The sequence below is a fragment of the Rhinolophus ferrumequinum genome, chromosome 26 (assembly GCF_004115265.2).
Source record: "Rhinolophus ferrumequinum isolate MPI-CBG mRhiFer1 chromosome 26, mRhiFer1_v1.p, whole genome shotgun sequence".
Classification (NCBI taxonomy): Eukaryota; Metazoa; Chordata; class Mammalia; order Chiroptera; family Rhinolophidae; genus Rhinolophus; species Rhinolophus ferrumequinum.
In genome coordinates this window covers 11082159-11098634 of record NC_046309.1, presented here as the reverse complement: position 1 = coordinate 11098634, position 16476 = coordinate 11082159, and the positions used below count along the sequence as shown (strand labels likewise).

The following is a 16476-nucleotide window of genomic DNA, read 5'->3' as shown; positions in this document are numbered from 1 at the left end:
CTTGAAAACCACCAGTTACCTCTTCGTCTCCAAATTCAGTGATAATTCTCCAGTCTCTCCTTCAGGATATAACCACTTCTTTTTGCTTGAAACTCCTTTTTTTTTTTCTTCTTTTTTCGGCTTGTTTTCTTGACAGAATAGACTACCTTTCACTTCTCTCTTTTCATTTTCCTCTTGAACTTTGGCTCAGAGTCCATAATTATAGGTGTTTCACAAGTGTCTGAACTTGGCTATCTTCTCTCTTTGTCCTTTATGCTTTGACATCCCATGTGTTTAAATACTTGTCTAATTGCAGAGAATGTCTCGATACTACATAACTTAGAACACTACTTCCTACCCATATTTGCTAAGGAAAAGACGAAGAAAGCAGTGAGAGGGGAGAAAGAGGAGCGATGGGAAGTTCAGTGGGTGATGGGGAACTTTGGAAAGTGGAGCACGCAATCACAGAGGAAGCCCAAGGTCTGGAGATGGAAGAGGTAGCTGATGTGGACTCGAGGTCATGGTCACTTAAGAAAGAGGAAGAGCTATGGATTCAGGACACAAGGGATGGCCTCAACTTGTCTGCTGCTGTCATTGAAAAAGATGTGAGCGGGATGCTGAAGCACATAGGAAGGCAAGTAGGTTCTGAAATAAGGAAGATAACTGTAGTAAAGGGTCACGAATGAGTTTTACCCTCTTATCAAATATAACTCATCTGGGGGACGGTTGAGCTAGGAAGAAAGAAGACGGTAGGCGTCTGCATTAATTAAATTAATACATAATAAATCAATTAAATATATTAATTTTAGATATATATTTGTTTGGATGTACTTCTTCCTAGAGAAAGGTGTGAAAATTCCATACTATCATATCTTTAAATATATCTCCCAAGAACATTACAATTGATTGACATTTCATGGGTATCGTGGGAGAAAAAAATCCTATGGTCCAATCATTTTGGAAAACGCTGGGTTAAATGAAGTGAAATAGGTTTGGCTTCTTTGATGTAAGAGTTTACAACAAATTTTATAAGATAGTAATGTGTACTGTGAAACTTAAAGAACGCTAAACACTATTTTCCCACTAAAAAAACGTTATTCTCTCCAAAGAGTATCTTAAGGGATCAGTGGAATCACAGCTCTTTTTTCCCCAGTTTCATTTAGTGGCATATATTGTGCATCTAATGTTGCATTAAATGCTCATGTGCTATGAGAGATAAAATTAGAAAATCCCGTTGCTATTTTTGAGAATAAAACATTCTAATTAGGGAAATTAGAGAAAAACCAAAGACAGCTCATAATAAAAGTCTAGGTTCTGTGAAAGCAAACTTCAAATACAGAATAAAAATATATAAATGTTATGATCCTCCATTCTTTGCTAAATTTATCAACATAAGTAGAGGGCAAGTGGAGAAATAGATGAGACGCATAAACAGAGAAAAATATACCCATGACATTAAACTTCAGCCCAATTCCACCTTTTCTCCAACATCACTACAAATGGGACCAATCAATGATCTTTAAGGCAAACCAATGTTAGTCAATATTCTAAGTTTTATTTTCACTAGTGAAAAAAAACAAGGCAATAATTCAGTTGTGTACACGTACTTCTCCTTAACAGCTGTGACCAATTCTTAAGAACAAATTGAAATAGGTCAGTTTGTATTTTTAAAAGAATTTCATCATCTATCGTCTTCATTCTGATGATCTGACCACATCCTGACCTTGTAGAACAGGAAAGGATGGATACAGTATAGTTGAGGGACCAAACCTAATTTACAATAATCACAAAGTCCCTTCTAACCCTGAGGGGCTACGATTCACATGAGAGAGACATGTGTTTTAAGGGACTGGAAAGAGTGTGAGGTGGGAAAGAACCAAGAAAACTGTCATAAGAAAAACAAAAGAAAGATGGAAGAAATAGGGAGCGAACTTGATTCTATTTTAAGGACCTACCGTTCCATCCCCACCACAGGCCAGAATTCGCAGATTTGGTACTTTCCTATACAACTCAAGCCTGTAGAAGAAATAGAAGAAAAAGTTAACAAAAGAACGCATCACTGGCCACAGCAGAGAGAAAACACATGGCACAAATGGCGGGGGGCGGGGGGGGGGGTTGGGGGCGAAAATGTATAGTCATGAGGATAATAGCATCATCAAAACTAGTCACCAAGTACTCACAGGGCAGAATGACTCCAACAATTGGATCAGAGGTTGGCAGCAAACATCATTTTAAAGAGCCACACTGGAATGGCATTTTAGGATGTCCTAGAGTTTTATTTCCCTTAATTCACATTAATTCATAACGTGTCAGCTCATATTATTTTCCTCCTTAGTTTTGACTTCATTTCTTCTTTGTTTTTTCCTATCATTCTCCTCCCTCCGTTCTCAAAGAAAATCATCAATTGCCAATCAATAGTCCTTACATGTCTCCTCCTTATATTTTGTTAGCTTTTCCTGGATCTATTTATTTTTCAAACCTAAGCTTCCCACTATTAATTCTAAGAAAACTTTTCAAGAGAGATAGGGGAGGAAAATCCACTAGCATTACTACCACACCCTTAATTCCATCTCCTTTTCAACTCACTAACAGTCAAACCCCGCATTTATATACGTCAGTAAAAGAAGGAAAATTTACTGATTTTTCTTTATTTTGAATTTGCCTGCTAAAAATGAGATTACTTTATTTTTCATATTGGCTCTTAGGAAAATGCAGTGATAACCATTCCTGCTAAAACATTTGCCTAAGTGAAGCTGTTAATGACTCTGTTCTAGAAAACATCACCTATTTAAATCAAATAATATTTTTTTCTGAAAATATTTCTTGTCCTGCTATGTTCTTTACAGTGATCTGTGAAGTGTCTACCTAAAGTCTAACTAATTGTGATAAAATCTTAAGGAAGCAACTAAAAGGACAAAAGCCAGGGTAGCAGATTTGTCTAGTACGTCCAAATGCAGAAAAAAATTCTGCATACAAAAAAATGCAGGGAAAAAAACAGCAAACTCTAGTGGTAAAGATCATAGATTAAGAGAATGTCAGCAGAAATTGATATTTAATGTTTTCCTGAATGCTTAAATATATATAATTTATTCATGACATACAGGAATATTATTTCTCTAGAAATTATTTGAGCTGATAGTTCTTTGCCTCTGCTATTGTTACTTATTTAAAAATAATTGGTATCCCTTAAGTTCTAATGTTTATTGGATGACACCCACACCATCTTAATAGACGGGTTTTAAAAAGGGAATAAGAAAGCAGCAACAATGTCCCACTCTTCCCTACTATGTCCCCCTCCCTCCACCAAAAGGAAGAAATAAGATACATGTCACCTACATCTGGACTTTATTATCAACATTTCTAACAAAAAGAGAGCATGAAAATTCTGAGAAGCTCAGAAAAGAGAATGAGCAGGAATTGAAATGTCTCCCCCATGCTGATATAAAATCCACAGGTATGATCAATTAGTCAATCTCTCTGTCAAATGGACACAGGTGCACACACACACACAACACACACAACCTCTAATTTAAATATATGAACATATTCATAAACAAATATGGCCTCTCTCCACAAAGACACACATTCCCACTAATCTACATCTCCAAAATTGTATAAATAGAAAAATGATGGACCCTTTCTCAATTCACAGATTTGCTCATCATCTATAGTTGCAAGTACAAGAGCAGCGGACACACAAGAAATACCCATTGAGTTCACAACAGAGAAAAGGTGTTTTGAAGGGAATTAACCCAATTCCCTTGAAGACGAGGAAGGGAAACATCAGATGACGTTTTCAAGGGAGAACAGTACAGATGAGAAAGTACATAAGAGACGGTCAGAAAACTTTTCAGAAGGTAATCAAACAACAAAGCTTGATGTCAAAGCAGGAAGTGCTCTCACTTGCCTAAAATAGTATGGACCATGGAGGGTATTTCCAGACTTACGCATCTTTTGGCCCTTCCTGAGAAAGATCAAAGACTTGCCGTGGATTCAGGTACCACATGAACATCTGCAGGACTTTGGTTCCCTGTAAGAGGGGGGAAAATGACAGTGAGAAAAAAAAATCTCCAAATACCGGTATTAGCTGCATATTTAAAAAGAAATCCTGTTATCTAAAATAATATCTAAACAGCACAGAGAAGTAATTAAAATCATGGTCTTTGGCCGTTGATATATATAGATTGAATGCCCAAGTTAAAGTTCTGTATAATCCATATGTAACCCTGGGCCAGTTCCTTAATTTCATTACGCTCAGCTCCCTTCTCTTTAATGTGGAGGCAAGAATGCCTAGTTCACAGACCCACTGCAAGAATTAAATGCAATAACATCACAGTGCGTGGCATGCAATAGGCACTAAATGAATAGTGTCAATGCATTTTACCATCGTTACTTAGTGTATGAAAATCCATGTAGGGAATTTATTAGTCAGCCTATGAAATTTACCATTAATTTTTACTTTATTGTGCACACCACTATTGTCTTTGCATCATATGAAATATGGGCAGTGTTAGCTAAGCATGACTATTGAAATAAATTTTTAACTGAAGCAAAAGTATCACAGGCTCCCTATTATTTACAATATACATATATGTAACTTCACCCGTCAGTGGCATCAACTCTTACTTTGACATGTTTCAATTTCCATGTCTGTATCTGTTTGTCCAAGCCAAACAGTTCTCGCTTACGTGAACATTTTGAGAGTGCTTTAAGTAACTGTGACATTTATAGAGATGATCATCGTGGCATACACAAGACAGTTCTGAAGGTCATTTCTTAAAGTAAATTGAGCAAAGAAGAAATGAAAAAAGGATCTTTTTATTAAGCAGCACCCAAAGAGCTTTAAAAATGGGTAGGGTGCCTCATTTTACGTCACTGTCAACCACAGCAAGTAACATCTGACCAGTTGGGCAGAGTTCGTTGCTTGTAATTATATTCCTTCATTAGATATCATGATTGTTCTTTCTTAAAACATTCCTAAGTTTGTATACCTACTATGCTGCATTTGAAAGTCATCCTAGTAGTAGAAATAGCATGATATTTGAGTTAAAAATAGTATGGACCATGTTATAACTCCGGTGTTCTAACTGGGTGACTGTGAGCATTTATAATCTTGCAAAACTTCAGCATATAAAGTATGTGTACTTTTCAGTGATTATGAGAATTAAATGAATCAATAGGAGTTACGTAGCTAGCATAGTATATGGTACAAAATAGGCCTTTATAAATGTTATTCCCTTTCTTTTTCACTCCTTGTTGATCGATTCATTAAATTATACTTGAGGGTGTGAGGGCTACAGTGTAGTATATAATTATCACAATGTTATGCCAGTTCGTACAGAGGCCAATGCAGGTCTTTTGTTCTGCATTTCACTCAAACCTGTAATTTAAAAGTTCTGCTTCACTGTGTGCCTGCTATAAATTTAGGGATAACATTCTATCCTTAAGTATTCCTACTAATCCTTCAGTTTCACCAAATGACATATTTTGCTTCCTATAAAATTCAGACATAGATTTAGAGAATCATTCTCTTTTTTCCCATACTGGGTCTTGGTATCAAGTCAGTTGGGGATTATCTCAAGTTATCTTTTATGTTTAAAAGTCATTGGAATGACAAACCAACTTATAAAACATTTTCAACTGACTCGCTAGAAAATTAAGTTTTCAGATTTCAATTAGAGCGATACGAATTGTTGATGTTAATTACTCCTTTCCACCTCTGGCTATGGTTGAGTACACATCTCAATTTCAGCTTCTCCTGTGATGCATACAATGCTAGGTAATCAACACCTTTCAAAAAATAAAAATGCACAGCATTTAGAGGTTATTTTCTTAATTGAAAATTTCTCTAGAAGGTTTGAATGACCGCACCATTTTGTTTTTGCTCATTTTCAATTTGTGTCAGTTGGAACATCTAATTATCTCCAGATTTCCTTTTGGGAAAGAGGTTTTAAGGCGGGCAAGTTTTGCACAGCACACCTCTGGGAGGCGCCATTTACACTGCAGATTGTTGGAAGAATGCCCTCTAGTGTTGGGCAAGGATGACTTACATAGCTGTACATTACGTTCAGGCATGGCATAATTACTTCTTTCAAAATGAATCTTTCTAAAATACATTCATTAGCAACAGTGATAAGTGAATGAAAGTACTGCATTGTTTTAAATCCGTCCTGGTGGGTGGAGCCAAAAAGTCTAACACATATTTAAATCAGTTCTATTAACAATGCGGTTACCGCTAGAATAAGCTGCTTTAGGTTTTTAACAGAGCTACTTTATCCAATAGAACTGAATGGTTTGACAAATACTAATTGATCAGGAAAAAGAGTAATTTATTGCTTTCTCACCAACAGTATTAAATATATTCAGTCATTTGCACAACTATCATTCACTAACAAGTCTCCAACACTCTCATGGTTATCACGTGCTAGATGCCAAATGCAAAAGCTGCAACTTTTGTGCATGAGCCTAGTTTTCTCTAAATGAAAAAAAATAGCTTACATGTCAATTCCAATACACTCTGGAGAGGGTTCTCACACGTATGGTTGTAGATGTAAGACCTCATTGACCACAGAACCTTTTAAGATATTGTGAGATTGGGTATTCCTCTAGGGTGATAAAACTGTTTTTTCTAGCTCCAGGTGTTGGGGGACGGCGTGGAAGAGGAGAAAACAACTTCCCAGAAAATAGGTAAATTGTTCTAGAGGGAGATAAAACCCACCATGTGCTAGAAACAGCTTTACCTGAGGGAACAGAGATGAGGAAGACAGAGAAGATCTTGCTCTCAAGAGGAAGTTCTGTGCATTATTTGTAAAATAAAATATAATGATTTGGGGGTACAGAGAATCAGTTAAGGATGGGTCCACTCAGCATATTGACCTTCATCAAAGCACTGTAACTCCCAATAAATTGTAATAAAAAAGAAAGAAAGAAAAGCACTGTAACTCTCGTGTAGGCTGAAACATTCAGATACGTTACTCAGCAAGACTTGTCATGGAAGTATTACCACAGGTATTATCACAGAGTTGTTATCTAGATCACGGAAAGAACCCAGACAATCAGAAAGGCCTGAGGAAAATAAAGGTGGTGGGAGGAAGAGATTATGAAATGATTATTCCAAACTGGCTCCAAACCACCCCAAAGGAATACCTGATTTACCTAATAAACATGTATTAGGCTCCTACTCTGTGCCCATGTGTACACGCAGGAGCTCGGAAGTAGAACAACGCAATAAATTAGCTCATTGAAGATAGAAAATGGTACGGCAGAGATGCCTATTGATGAGTACGAGTAGCCAGAGGAGATACTCTAAGCCCAACTTTGGGGATTAGATGAAGCCTTCCTACATATGATACTTGGACTTGAAAGGTGAGTATAGTAAGAAGTTTTAGGCATCAGACGTGTGAAACAGCAAGACATGCCATAGAAAAGTGGCGTTCTGTTCACTCTTTGAACCATGCGTCAGGGGTGGGAGACGACTCTGCACAGGCAGTAGGTAAGGTCATATACACTAAGGAGCTTGGGCTTCATTTTACAGGAAATGAGTCACTGAAATGTTCTAATGGGGGGAGTCAGACTTACCTTTTGATACATTAGTCTAGCTACAGATTAAGAAGCAAGACATCCGGATCCTAGACTACTCAAAGGGGTTAGATGGCTTGGTTTGCATCTTAGCCACTGTTTGAGACTGAACGTTTCTGTTGTTCAAAATAAAACATATGATGATATCTTTACCCTCCACATGATGGGGTTAGGAGGCGGGGCCTTTGGGAGGTGCTGAGGTCATGAGGATGGATCAGTGCCCTTATGAAAGAGACCCCAGAGAGCAATCCCCACTGCCATGTGAGTGCGGAGTGAGAAGATGGCCGTCTATGAACCAGGAAGTGGGTTCTCACCAGACACCGAATTGGCTGGTGCCTTGATCTTGGACTTCTCAGCCTCCAGAACTGTGAGAAATAAATTTCTGTTGTTTATCAGCCACCCAGTCGATGGTATTATGTTATAGCAGCCTGAGCAGCCTAAGACAGCCGCCCCCACCAATATTGTGACTTGGAAAAAGGGACTTCCCACAGAGTCACTGTTTGGTTGTTTTTAATCCATCTGTTGGGGCTGGCTCAACTAGGAGATGCTGAGATTAAATTTTAATGTGTGCCGTCATTGACTGACTACCCTTCTGCCCTCTTCCCAGCCTATTCTAAGCTTTAGGAGATTAAAATTTGATCTAAACATAATGACTCTTGATTTATCTCCAGGCTGATTTATCTCTCTTCAAATATCTTCCTTGAAGTTGTTTGTCCCAGTATTTAGAAACACTTTAGGGACTCACATATTTGAAGTTATTTACACTTTTTGTCTCCTCCGTGTCCCCACTTTGGTTGACTTGTCCCTGATGTAGGACGAGTGGCCCTGGTCTGGAGAAGCCTGTCTACTGATGGTGGAGTGAACTTGGTCAGGATGAGCCTGCCCACAGACTGAACACCCTTTCCACCTATTATCTACTGATAAGGTCCCTGGGGGCTCCGATCCAGCGGTCCAGCTCATGCCACACCTTGATCCTGGGATTTCACATGGTCTGGACCCCTCGACTCTCGTGACAGACCAGCTGGAATCACTCCAGTGGTCAGAACACCTGCTTACCCCTGAATTTATAATCGACGTCACTGGAGAGAGGGAGAGGGAGAGAGTGTGAAAGGGAACATTGGGATAGATCAGAAGGGTCTACAAGACTCAGGTAGAAAGATGTTAACGAGTCAAAGGCATCCAAGAAAAATAATCCATTTTGAGAGGAGGGGATTCTGTGGGAGTAAACTTTATTTTCCTGTACTACCTCTTTTCCACAGGAGGAAACACTCAAAGTTGATATTATGGCCCCTAATTCCAAAGTTTGTTCCCTGAAATAATTCAGGTCCCAACGATAACAGTGATACCGCCAACCTCTAAAGCTTTGCAAAACACCCAGTATTGTTTCCACCTTAAATGTTAGAAAAACAGAGAGAGTTATTACGAAGTAGCTGTTTTAAAGAAGGGATTTAAAGAAAGACACATAAGCAGTTCCTACATGTGTTCATCTCAATATATTCCTGCAAAGTGCTGGAAATTTTCTGTGCACACATAAAATACTGTAGGCAGAAAAAAAAAATGATAGGTATTTTATTTGCCAGCAGATGGCGATACAGTCTAGTTATTTAAAGAACAGAAGCCTAAGCAAGTTTGTTTCTTGTTTTTCTTGTTTTTAATTTAAAGCCTAAACTTCGAGAACAGAAGAGAGTGGAGTTCTTTATATCTAAAAGCAGATGAGCAGAATAAATCAATTAAAAAGCAAGAATCCGGATTTAACAACAAAGTGTATTTCTGTTGATTGCAGAGTGTGGTCTCTGAGCAGTGGCAACAGCACCAGGTGGGAGCTTATTAGAAAGCTAAATTTCAGGGCCACCCCCTGATCACTGAGTCAAAATCTGCATTTTAACTTGATCCCCAAGCAATTCATATGCACTTTAAAGCTTGAGAAGAAAGTCAGTGGTTCTCAACACTGGTTAGACAAAAAAAGTAAACTGGGGCACTTATACCACTCACGGTTCTGTTTAATTAGTATGAGGTGGGGAAGACATCATTAATTTGTAAAAGCTGCCCAGGTTATTCTGATGTGCAGCCAGGGTTGAGAACCAGTCCTCTAAGCTAAGAGACGAGCAGCCGTGAAGCTGAAAGGCCAAGCTAAGATGCTGTTCCCCTTCACCCCCTCCCCAAATAAATTTCCCTCTCAAGTTCTCACCGGCTGTGTTCCATACACAAGCCCTACATATTCTCAGAGACCCTACAATGACTGATGACATTTCTCTAAGTGTGTTGCACAAACCACCTACATCCAAAGCACCTGAGATGCTCACTAAACCTTGACATTCCTGGGCCTCTCCCCACACCCACTGCATTCAATTTTCTGCGATAGGGCAATTTTAATAATTGTCTCAGTGTGCTTTATTTACACAAAAATTTGACAACCACTGGTCTATGGGTAGGGAGTAAGAGTCACATGTTCAAATAGAATCTACCTGGAACTGAACACTAATTTTGGATTGCAGTTTCCTGAATGTTCTCGACACTGAAAATTTCCAAATATGAATTATGATGCGAATTTCAAAGGTTCTTATGATGGAGACCATCAAGTAGATGATGTATCAGTCCTGCTATTAATTTCAACTTGTCCATAAAGTAGGTAAAGGTGAATGGTCTCCCTTCTCAAAAGAGAACATCACGCTACGTAAGGTTTGAGCACAGAAAACTCCAGGAGAAACTTGAGAGAAGAAGGGACACATCATATCCTCCCAATTTCCCCTTCCAGGAGTTCAGTTGCCTTGTTTTCACTGCCAGCCTCTGTTCTCCTTTGTTACTTTACCTCAGCTCTGGCTCCTCTGGGTTAAAGCAGGGGTGTCCAAACTGTGGCCTGCGGGCCAACTGCTGCCGCAATCCATTGTTAATTGGACCGCAGCAAATTCCAAAAATATATTTAGTTTACTTAAATAAACCAGGTGAGGCAATACGTACTTCACCTCGAGGGAGTGGCCCGGCTGTTTGTGTATTTTACCGCATATGGCCCTTGGGTAAAACATTGAAAAAAGTTTGGACACCCCTGGGTTAAAGAGAAAAAGGAAGGGGTGGAGCAAAAGTATGGATTCAAGGGAACTGAAATGAGAAACTCCCTTCCTGTGATTCTGTTTTGCCCAGTGGGGAAAACTTCTGTCGTGCAGGGGATCCTGCGGGGCGGCCTGCGGGGTGTCAGGTGGGGTATCCTGCCGACTACGCCAAGTGTCACGCAGGGCGGCCTGCAGGGTCTTAGCTCCCACTCCCCACATAAGAACGCAGGACATGGTGAGGCCAAAAAGGAACACCCACGGAGCCATAGGTAGGGGAGTCATACCATTATACTCTCACTGGCGGCTGGGTTGGAGACACAGGAACCAGGAGCAACACAATTCTCAACCATCACTGTGCCGCTTGCTGGCTCAGCCACCATCTTCTTGCTAGCTCCCCCCTTCTTTTCTTTTTCTGCTAGCCTAGCCATGGCAATTATATTCATGGCTAATGGCTCACTGGTTACAGCTGACGGCCAACTAGCCACAGCTGATGGCCATTTGATCACAATCGATGGCCATTTACTACCTGAGCCAGCACCTTTCTATGTGATGCCAAGAGCCTGGAAACTGCTTTTTGGGGCTCTGTCCCCACAACTTCATTCATTCTCTGACTCCCAATTTTATGGCTGAATCCATCCTCAACTGCAATGTGACAGGCATGTAACAGACACAGCTCTGGAAAAGGCTAACTAACCCTAACACAATGAGAGCATTTCTGACCATGACTCTTCCTTACTCACTACTGTGGAATCAGGGGATCAAGCTGTGTCTTCCTAAGACCAAAGATGGAACCATAAATATAGCCAGCGGTGAGTTCGAAGGGTTCTAATTATACTAGGTGTTTGGGTTTCTTTACAGCTTTCTCAACATTTCATGTTGTGCTTAGAAACAATGTTCTTCCTATTCACTAGGCTTAGTAAAGAACTCTATTTTATAGAGGAAGTATATAGAAATTTAAAGTGATGTAATATTCACTTTTATTTGATTAGCCATATTCTGAGAATCTTAGATATTCTGGAAGTAACATCATTAGGGTAACACACGCACGAGCCAAAATACATAAAATGACAGAAAGTCATTAAGTCTTTTGTCTCTGATAACTGGGCATTTTTTTTTGTTTTTGAATATCTTACTGTGACCTCAAATTCCTCAAACACATCTCAACCTCTTTCCCAAAATAATTCTTCCCTTTCCTGAACACCCATGAATAACAAAGCCGCTGTCCAGATAATCTGCTGTAAAATCTTGATGCTTTACTTCCCTTTGTATATTCCATCAAGTCATCTGTCCATCTACCCATCTATCCACAGGTCCATCCATTAGTCCATCTGTCCACCCACCCACTGAACACCTATCCATCCATTCTTCCATTCACGCACCCATCTATCCACTCATCAATCCATCTATCCATGGATCTACTCACCTATCCATTTATGCTGAAGTTCACGTGACTAGCCTCCTGACTTATATATATTCCCAAAATGTCAAATTAATCTTCCTTAAAGGTGCTTCCATCATACTACTCCTTTGCTCAAAATATAAAATATTTTTTAAAAAGAAAAAAACTTTAAATAGTGAAAAGCTAGTTTCCATGGTACAAATCCAAAATCTTTAGCCAAGTTTTAAGACACTGGTCCAGGCTTGTTCTCATCTTTACTTAACCACATTTCTAGTAACTTCATGTGCATGCTTTACCATGTTTCCCCAAAAATAAAACCTAACTGGACAGTCAGCTCTAATGTATCTTTTGGAGCAAAAATTAATATAAGACCCCGTCTTATTTTACTATAAGACGGGGTCTTATATTAATTTTTGCTCCAAAACATGCATCAAAGCTGATTGTCCGGCTAGGTCTTATTTTCAGGGAAACACGGGATTCACCATACTGTCCTCAAAAATGAATCATTTTCATCACGACATTCATCCTCCTATTAATATTGTTCATTAAACAATTATTTGTTCACTACTACATGCCATGAACTAGAAACCGTAGGTTCCAAGGTGCTGTCCCTGGTGTTATGGAGCCTGTATCTTAGCAGTACAGACATGCGCAGAGCGCTTATGTTGCAATTCACACAGTGCCAAGAGCTACGGGAGCACAGGACAATTAAGTTTGAGAAAGGGTTCAGAAAGGTGCTACTGAGCCTTCAAGGAAAAACAGAAATTTGCCACAGTCGAGCACAGGAAAAGGGCGTTACTCCAGCTTTCTCTCCTTTGCATAACAGTGCTGTCCATCTTCTATTTCAGCTACTTCCATGACAGTTTCCTTATCACTCCCAAGTCACACTTGCCTCTCAAATTCCATAGCACTGGCGGTCTGATCCGCTCAATTTAGAACTCACATGTAGTTAATGTTGTTTGAATTATTTTTCCCCTTTGCCCCTTTTGTGTCATTAACAAACAAGGTGTCCTTAGAAGATTCACTTACGCTTCCCTGAGCTGTTTTGTATTTAGTGAAATAGAAAGCACCATTAGATCATTTCTGAAGTCCTTGTGATTAATAATTTAGACAGAGGGTGGAACAGGAACAGGCTATATCTTTACTGGATGGTCCGCTCCTCAAAGGCAGGGATCACCTACAAGCTTCAGGAGGCCCTAGAAAAAAATGCTTGTAATGATTTCATAAGTGCATTTTATATAAAGGCTGTCATAATAAAATACATTTGACATTAATTAGCATGTGGTGGTCAGGTGGCCAAAATCACGGGGTCAGTTACATTAGCTTTGCTCTGTTCTGTGGCCTCGACTGCAACTCAACCCTCGTCAGGCTATAGGGAGACCAGTCCTAGGGAGAGGGGATGGCTCCGGACAAACTGAACCTCCCTCCTGAGAAGAACCTCTGCAGGTCCTCCTCCAGGGACAGGCTTAGGACACCACCATCACAACATGGGGATCGCTCAGCAACTCCAAAAAGCAGAATGTTGACAATAGATTACTTCTCTGCTTAAAACACTGTTCTCTACAATGTGAAGAGAGATTTGTAACACAGCAAGTTACCAAGAATTTTGAAGTAACTTGTAATAATATTTTCTTTAAATACAAGTTCCCATAAAAGACATTTTACTATAATGAATACATTCTGAAAAATGCACAGTATCTTTAGTAATAAGAGTATCATCTTGGACTGCTAGGTCACTCCTAGTTCTGCATCTCCCCTCCTTCTGTGGGGTGACTAAACAGTTTCAAATCTTTAAGTTGTTTAGTGTGAAACTTCAAGGAATCTTGTTTCAAAATGTAAAATGACAAATACCATGTGATCTCACTTATATGTGGAATCTAAAGAACAAAATCAATAAACAAACAAAACAGAAACAGACTCGTAGATACAGAGAACAAACTGATGGATGCCAGATGGGGGTTTTGGGAGGCTGGATAAAAAAGGTGAAGGGATCAGGAAGTACAAATTGGCAGTTACAAAATAGTCACAGGGATGTAAAGTACAGCACAGGGAATGTAGTCAATAATATGGTAATAACTAGATATGGTATGGGATGAGTATTAGATTTATTGGGGGATCACTTCGTAAATCATATAAACGTCTAACCACAGTGAAACTAATATAAAATAATATTTAAGAATGTAAAATTTGCACACCTAATGGACACAAAATATTTTATCATCCAATCTCACGTGAAAAGAAGAGAAAATCAAAACCCACAGAGGAGTATTGATAAGAAGCCTCAGAGAGTGGGAAGAGAATTAGAGGAGGAGACAAAGACCTGGATTCAAGAGCAAGTTCTGTCCTTTAAAGAGTTGTGTGACTTTAGGTGTGTCATTACACTTAACTTTTCTATGGCTATTTCTTTATTCTCAAATGAACTTAATATTAATTATACTATCAGGTTTGGGCAATGACCACAGAAACCTGTAGAAGGTGATATTTTTGGTAGTGTTGGTGGTTTGTTGTTCATCATCATTAATGACGAATCGTTATTCTCTCTTTCCTCTGAGGATGGGAATGAAAATAGTCAGGTCGAAATTAGAATAGGAAGAAATAAAAATAAGTTCATAAAAGGCACCCTGAAAGGGATTAACTAAGAGAGACTGCAGAATGACCTATCTTGAAAATCTGTATGGAACAACGTTGCCTCAGGCGCAGTGGTAGGTGGAAGCAAAAGGATAAATCCTAGAGCCCCTAGGCCTTGCCTAGCCCTGCAATGTGTAAGGCTGCCCCCTAGTGGAGCAACAATGGCCTTGTCGCTGAAAAGCTGGTTGTCTTCCAATGCTTGGGGTCCTAGGTGGTAACCTTCTTTTAATTGATGTTGGGGATCGTGTTTTCAAAAAAGCATTGCAGTTTCCAAGTTAAACACATGAAAAATGACTCACCTGGTTGCCTCCACTCTTGGGGTTCACAAACACAAGCAAGGGTTTCATGAGAGGAGAAGAGATCGGTTTTATCACAAAGGGACGACCTTTGTTTTCCTGCTGAAGGAAGAAAGCAGCACTCCTGAGACATACATCCAGGAGTGGCAGTCCCCAAAGCAGCGGAAGTGAGAAACTATCAGCACTACTCCCACCCTTGCAAAAAAAAAAAAAAAAAACCAAAAAACATACATATTATTTCACAGGGCTCACACTTAATAAGACACTCCATATAAAGCTTAGAACAAAGTATCTCCAGGCTACAATTTGCCCCTGAGAATCAAGCCATGCTTTTGGTTTTACTCTGTATACTCTAAGCATTCTAGAAATGTTAGCTTTTGTTTTCATCTTCATCATCTTTGGGATAACATTTCCACAGACAAGTGCAAATGCTCTGACTGTGAAGTGGCAGGAAGTTACATTTTTAAAAATATAGATGATAGATAGATAGATAGAGATAGATAAATAGACATAGATAGAGAAGGAGGGAGGGAGGGAGGGAGGGAGGGAGGGAGAGAGAGAGAGAGAGAGAGAGAGAGAGAGAGAGAGAGAGAGAAAGAAAGAAAGAAAGAAAGAAGAAAGAAAGAAAGAAAGAAAGAAAGAAAGAAAGAAAGAAAGAAAGAAAGAAGAAAGAAAGAAAGGGAAAGGAAAGGAAAGGAAAGGAAAGGAAAGGAAAGGACAGGAAAGGAAAGGAAAGGAAAGGAAAGGAAAGGAAAGGAAAGGAAAGGAAAGGAAAGGAAAGAAAAGAAAAGGGAAAGGAAGAATTCCAGCATGGTAGAGTATAGAGAAAGAGAAAAGAGTGGTAGAAGGCATATTAAAACAATAAGCTTGGGCCAGATCATGACAGACAGAGGAGGCTATGGAAAGGAGGATGTATTTCATTGCAACAGAATCCCAAAACACTTACTTCAGTTCCTCTTTTACTGGCTTTTCTTTTAAAGCTTGTTCTCTTCTTCTTCCGATTGGAAGCCTTCAGCGAGTTCTGTGGGGAAAGAAGGACAACCCTGAGCTGAGGAGCAGACGGCCCCTGAGCTTTCCCATGCAGAACCATGTAGAAGATGATGGCAGCACATGCTGTTCGACTGCATGCTTCTCATGCTTTGACACTTCCAAGCCACTGTTCATGGGGAAGCCACAGACAGAGACCAGTCAGTCGCGTGCTTCAGAGGAAGCGACTGACTCCCCACCACACGGAGAGGCAGGGAGTTAGAACCCTGGAGGCTCTCATGGACTCACATAACAACACATGTTATACCTGCCAACCCTCCCAGTAAAAATGGAAGAATCCCAAATTCTCTGAGGGGCTCCAGTCTCCCGCCCAACCAGGTCCGTCTCCCGCCCAACCAAGTTCAAGTTCATCTCCGGATATGGAGATCACCTATGTGGAAATGTAAAAAAGGAGGCCATTTTTCATGTTTTTTTTCCCCTCTGTTTACTTTATTATTATTATATTTAGTAGTAGTAGTAGTATTGATCGTTCTAAGTAATGGTTATAAAAAGACTCAGTGAC

The 16476-nt window shown here is 39.6% G+C and overlaps 1 protein-coding gene across 2 annotated transcripts in view; it reads right to left on the bottom strand.

Annotated features, from left to right (window-relative positions):
* Positions 1 to 16476, bottom strand: part of DGKI (diacylglycerol kinase iota) — a 382485-nt gene that overhangs the window by 180802 nt on the left and 185207 nt on the right. For both annotated transcript variants that reach the window (XM_033099050.1, XM_033099049.1), the window contains exons 9-12: positions 15874 to 15948; positions 14931 to 15029; positions 3927 to 4009; positions 1935 to 1995 (exon numbers count right to left, since the gene is read on the bottom strand). In XM_033099050.1, coding sequence (XP_032954941.1) covers positions 1935 to 1995; positions 3927 to 4009; positions 14931 to 15029; positions 15874 to 15948 — 318 coding nt within the window. The remainder of the gene's footprint in view (positions 1 to 1934; positions 1996 to 3926; positions 4010 to 14930; positions 15030 to 15873; positions 15949 to 16476) is intronic.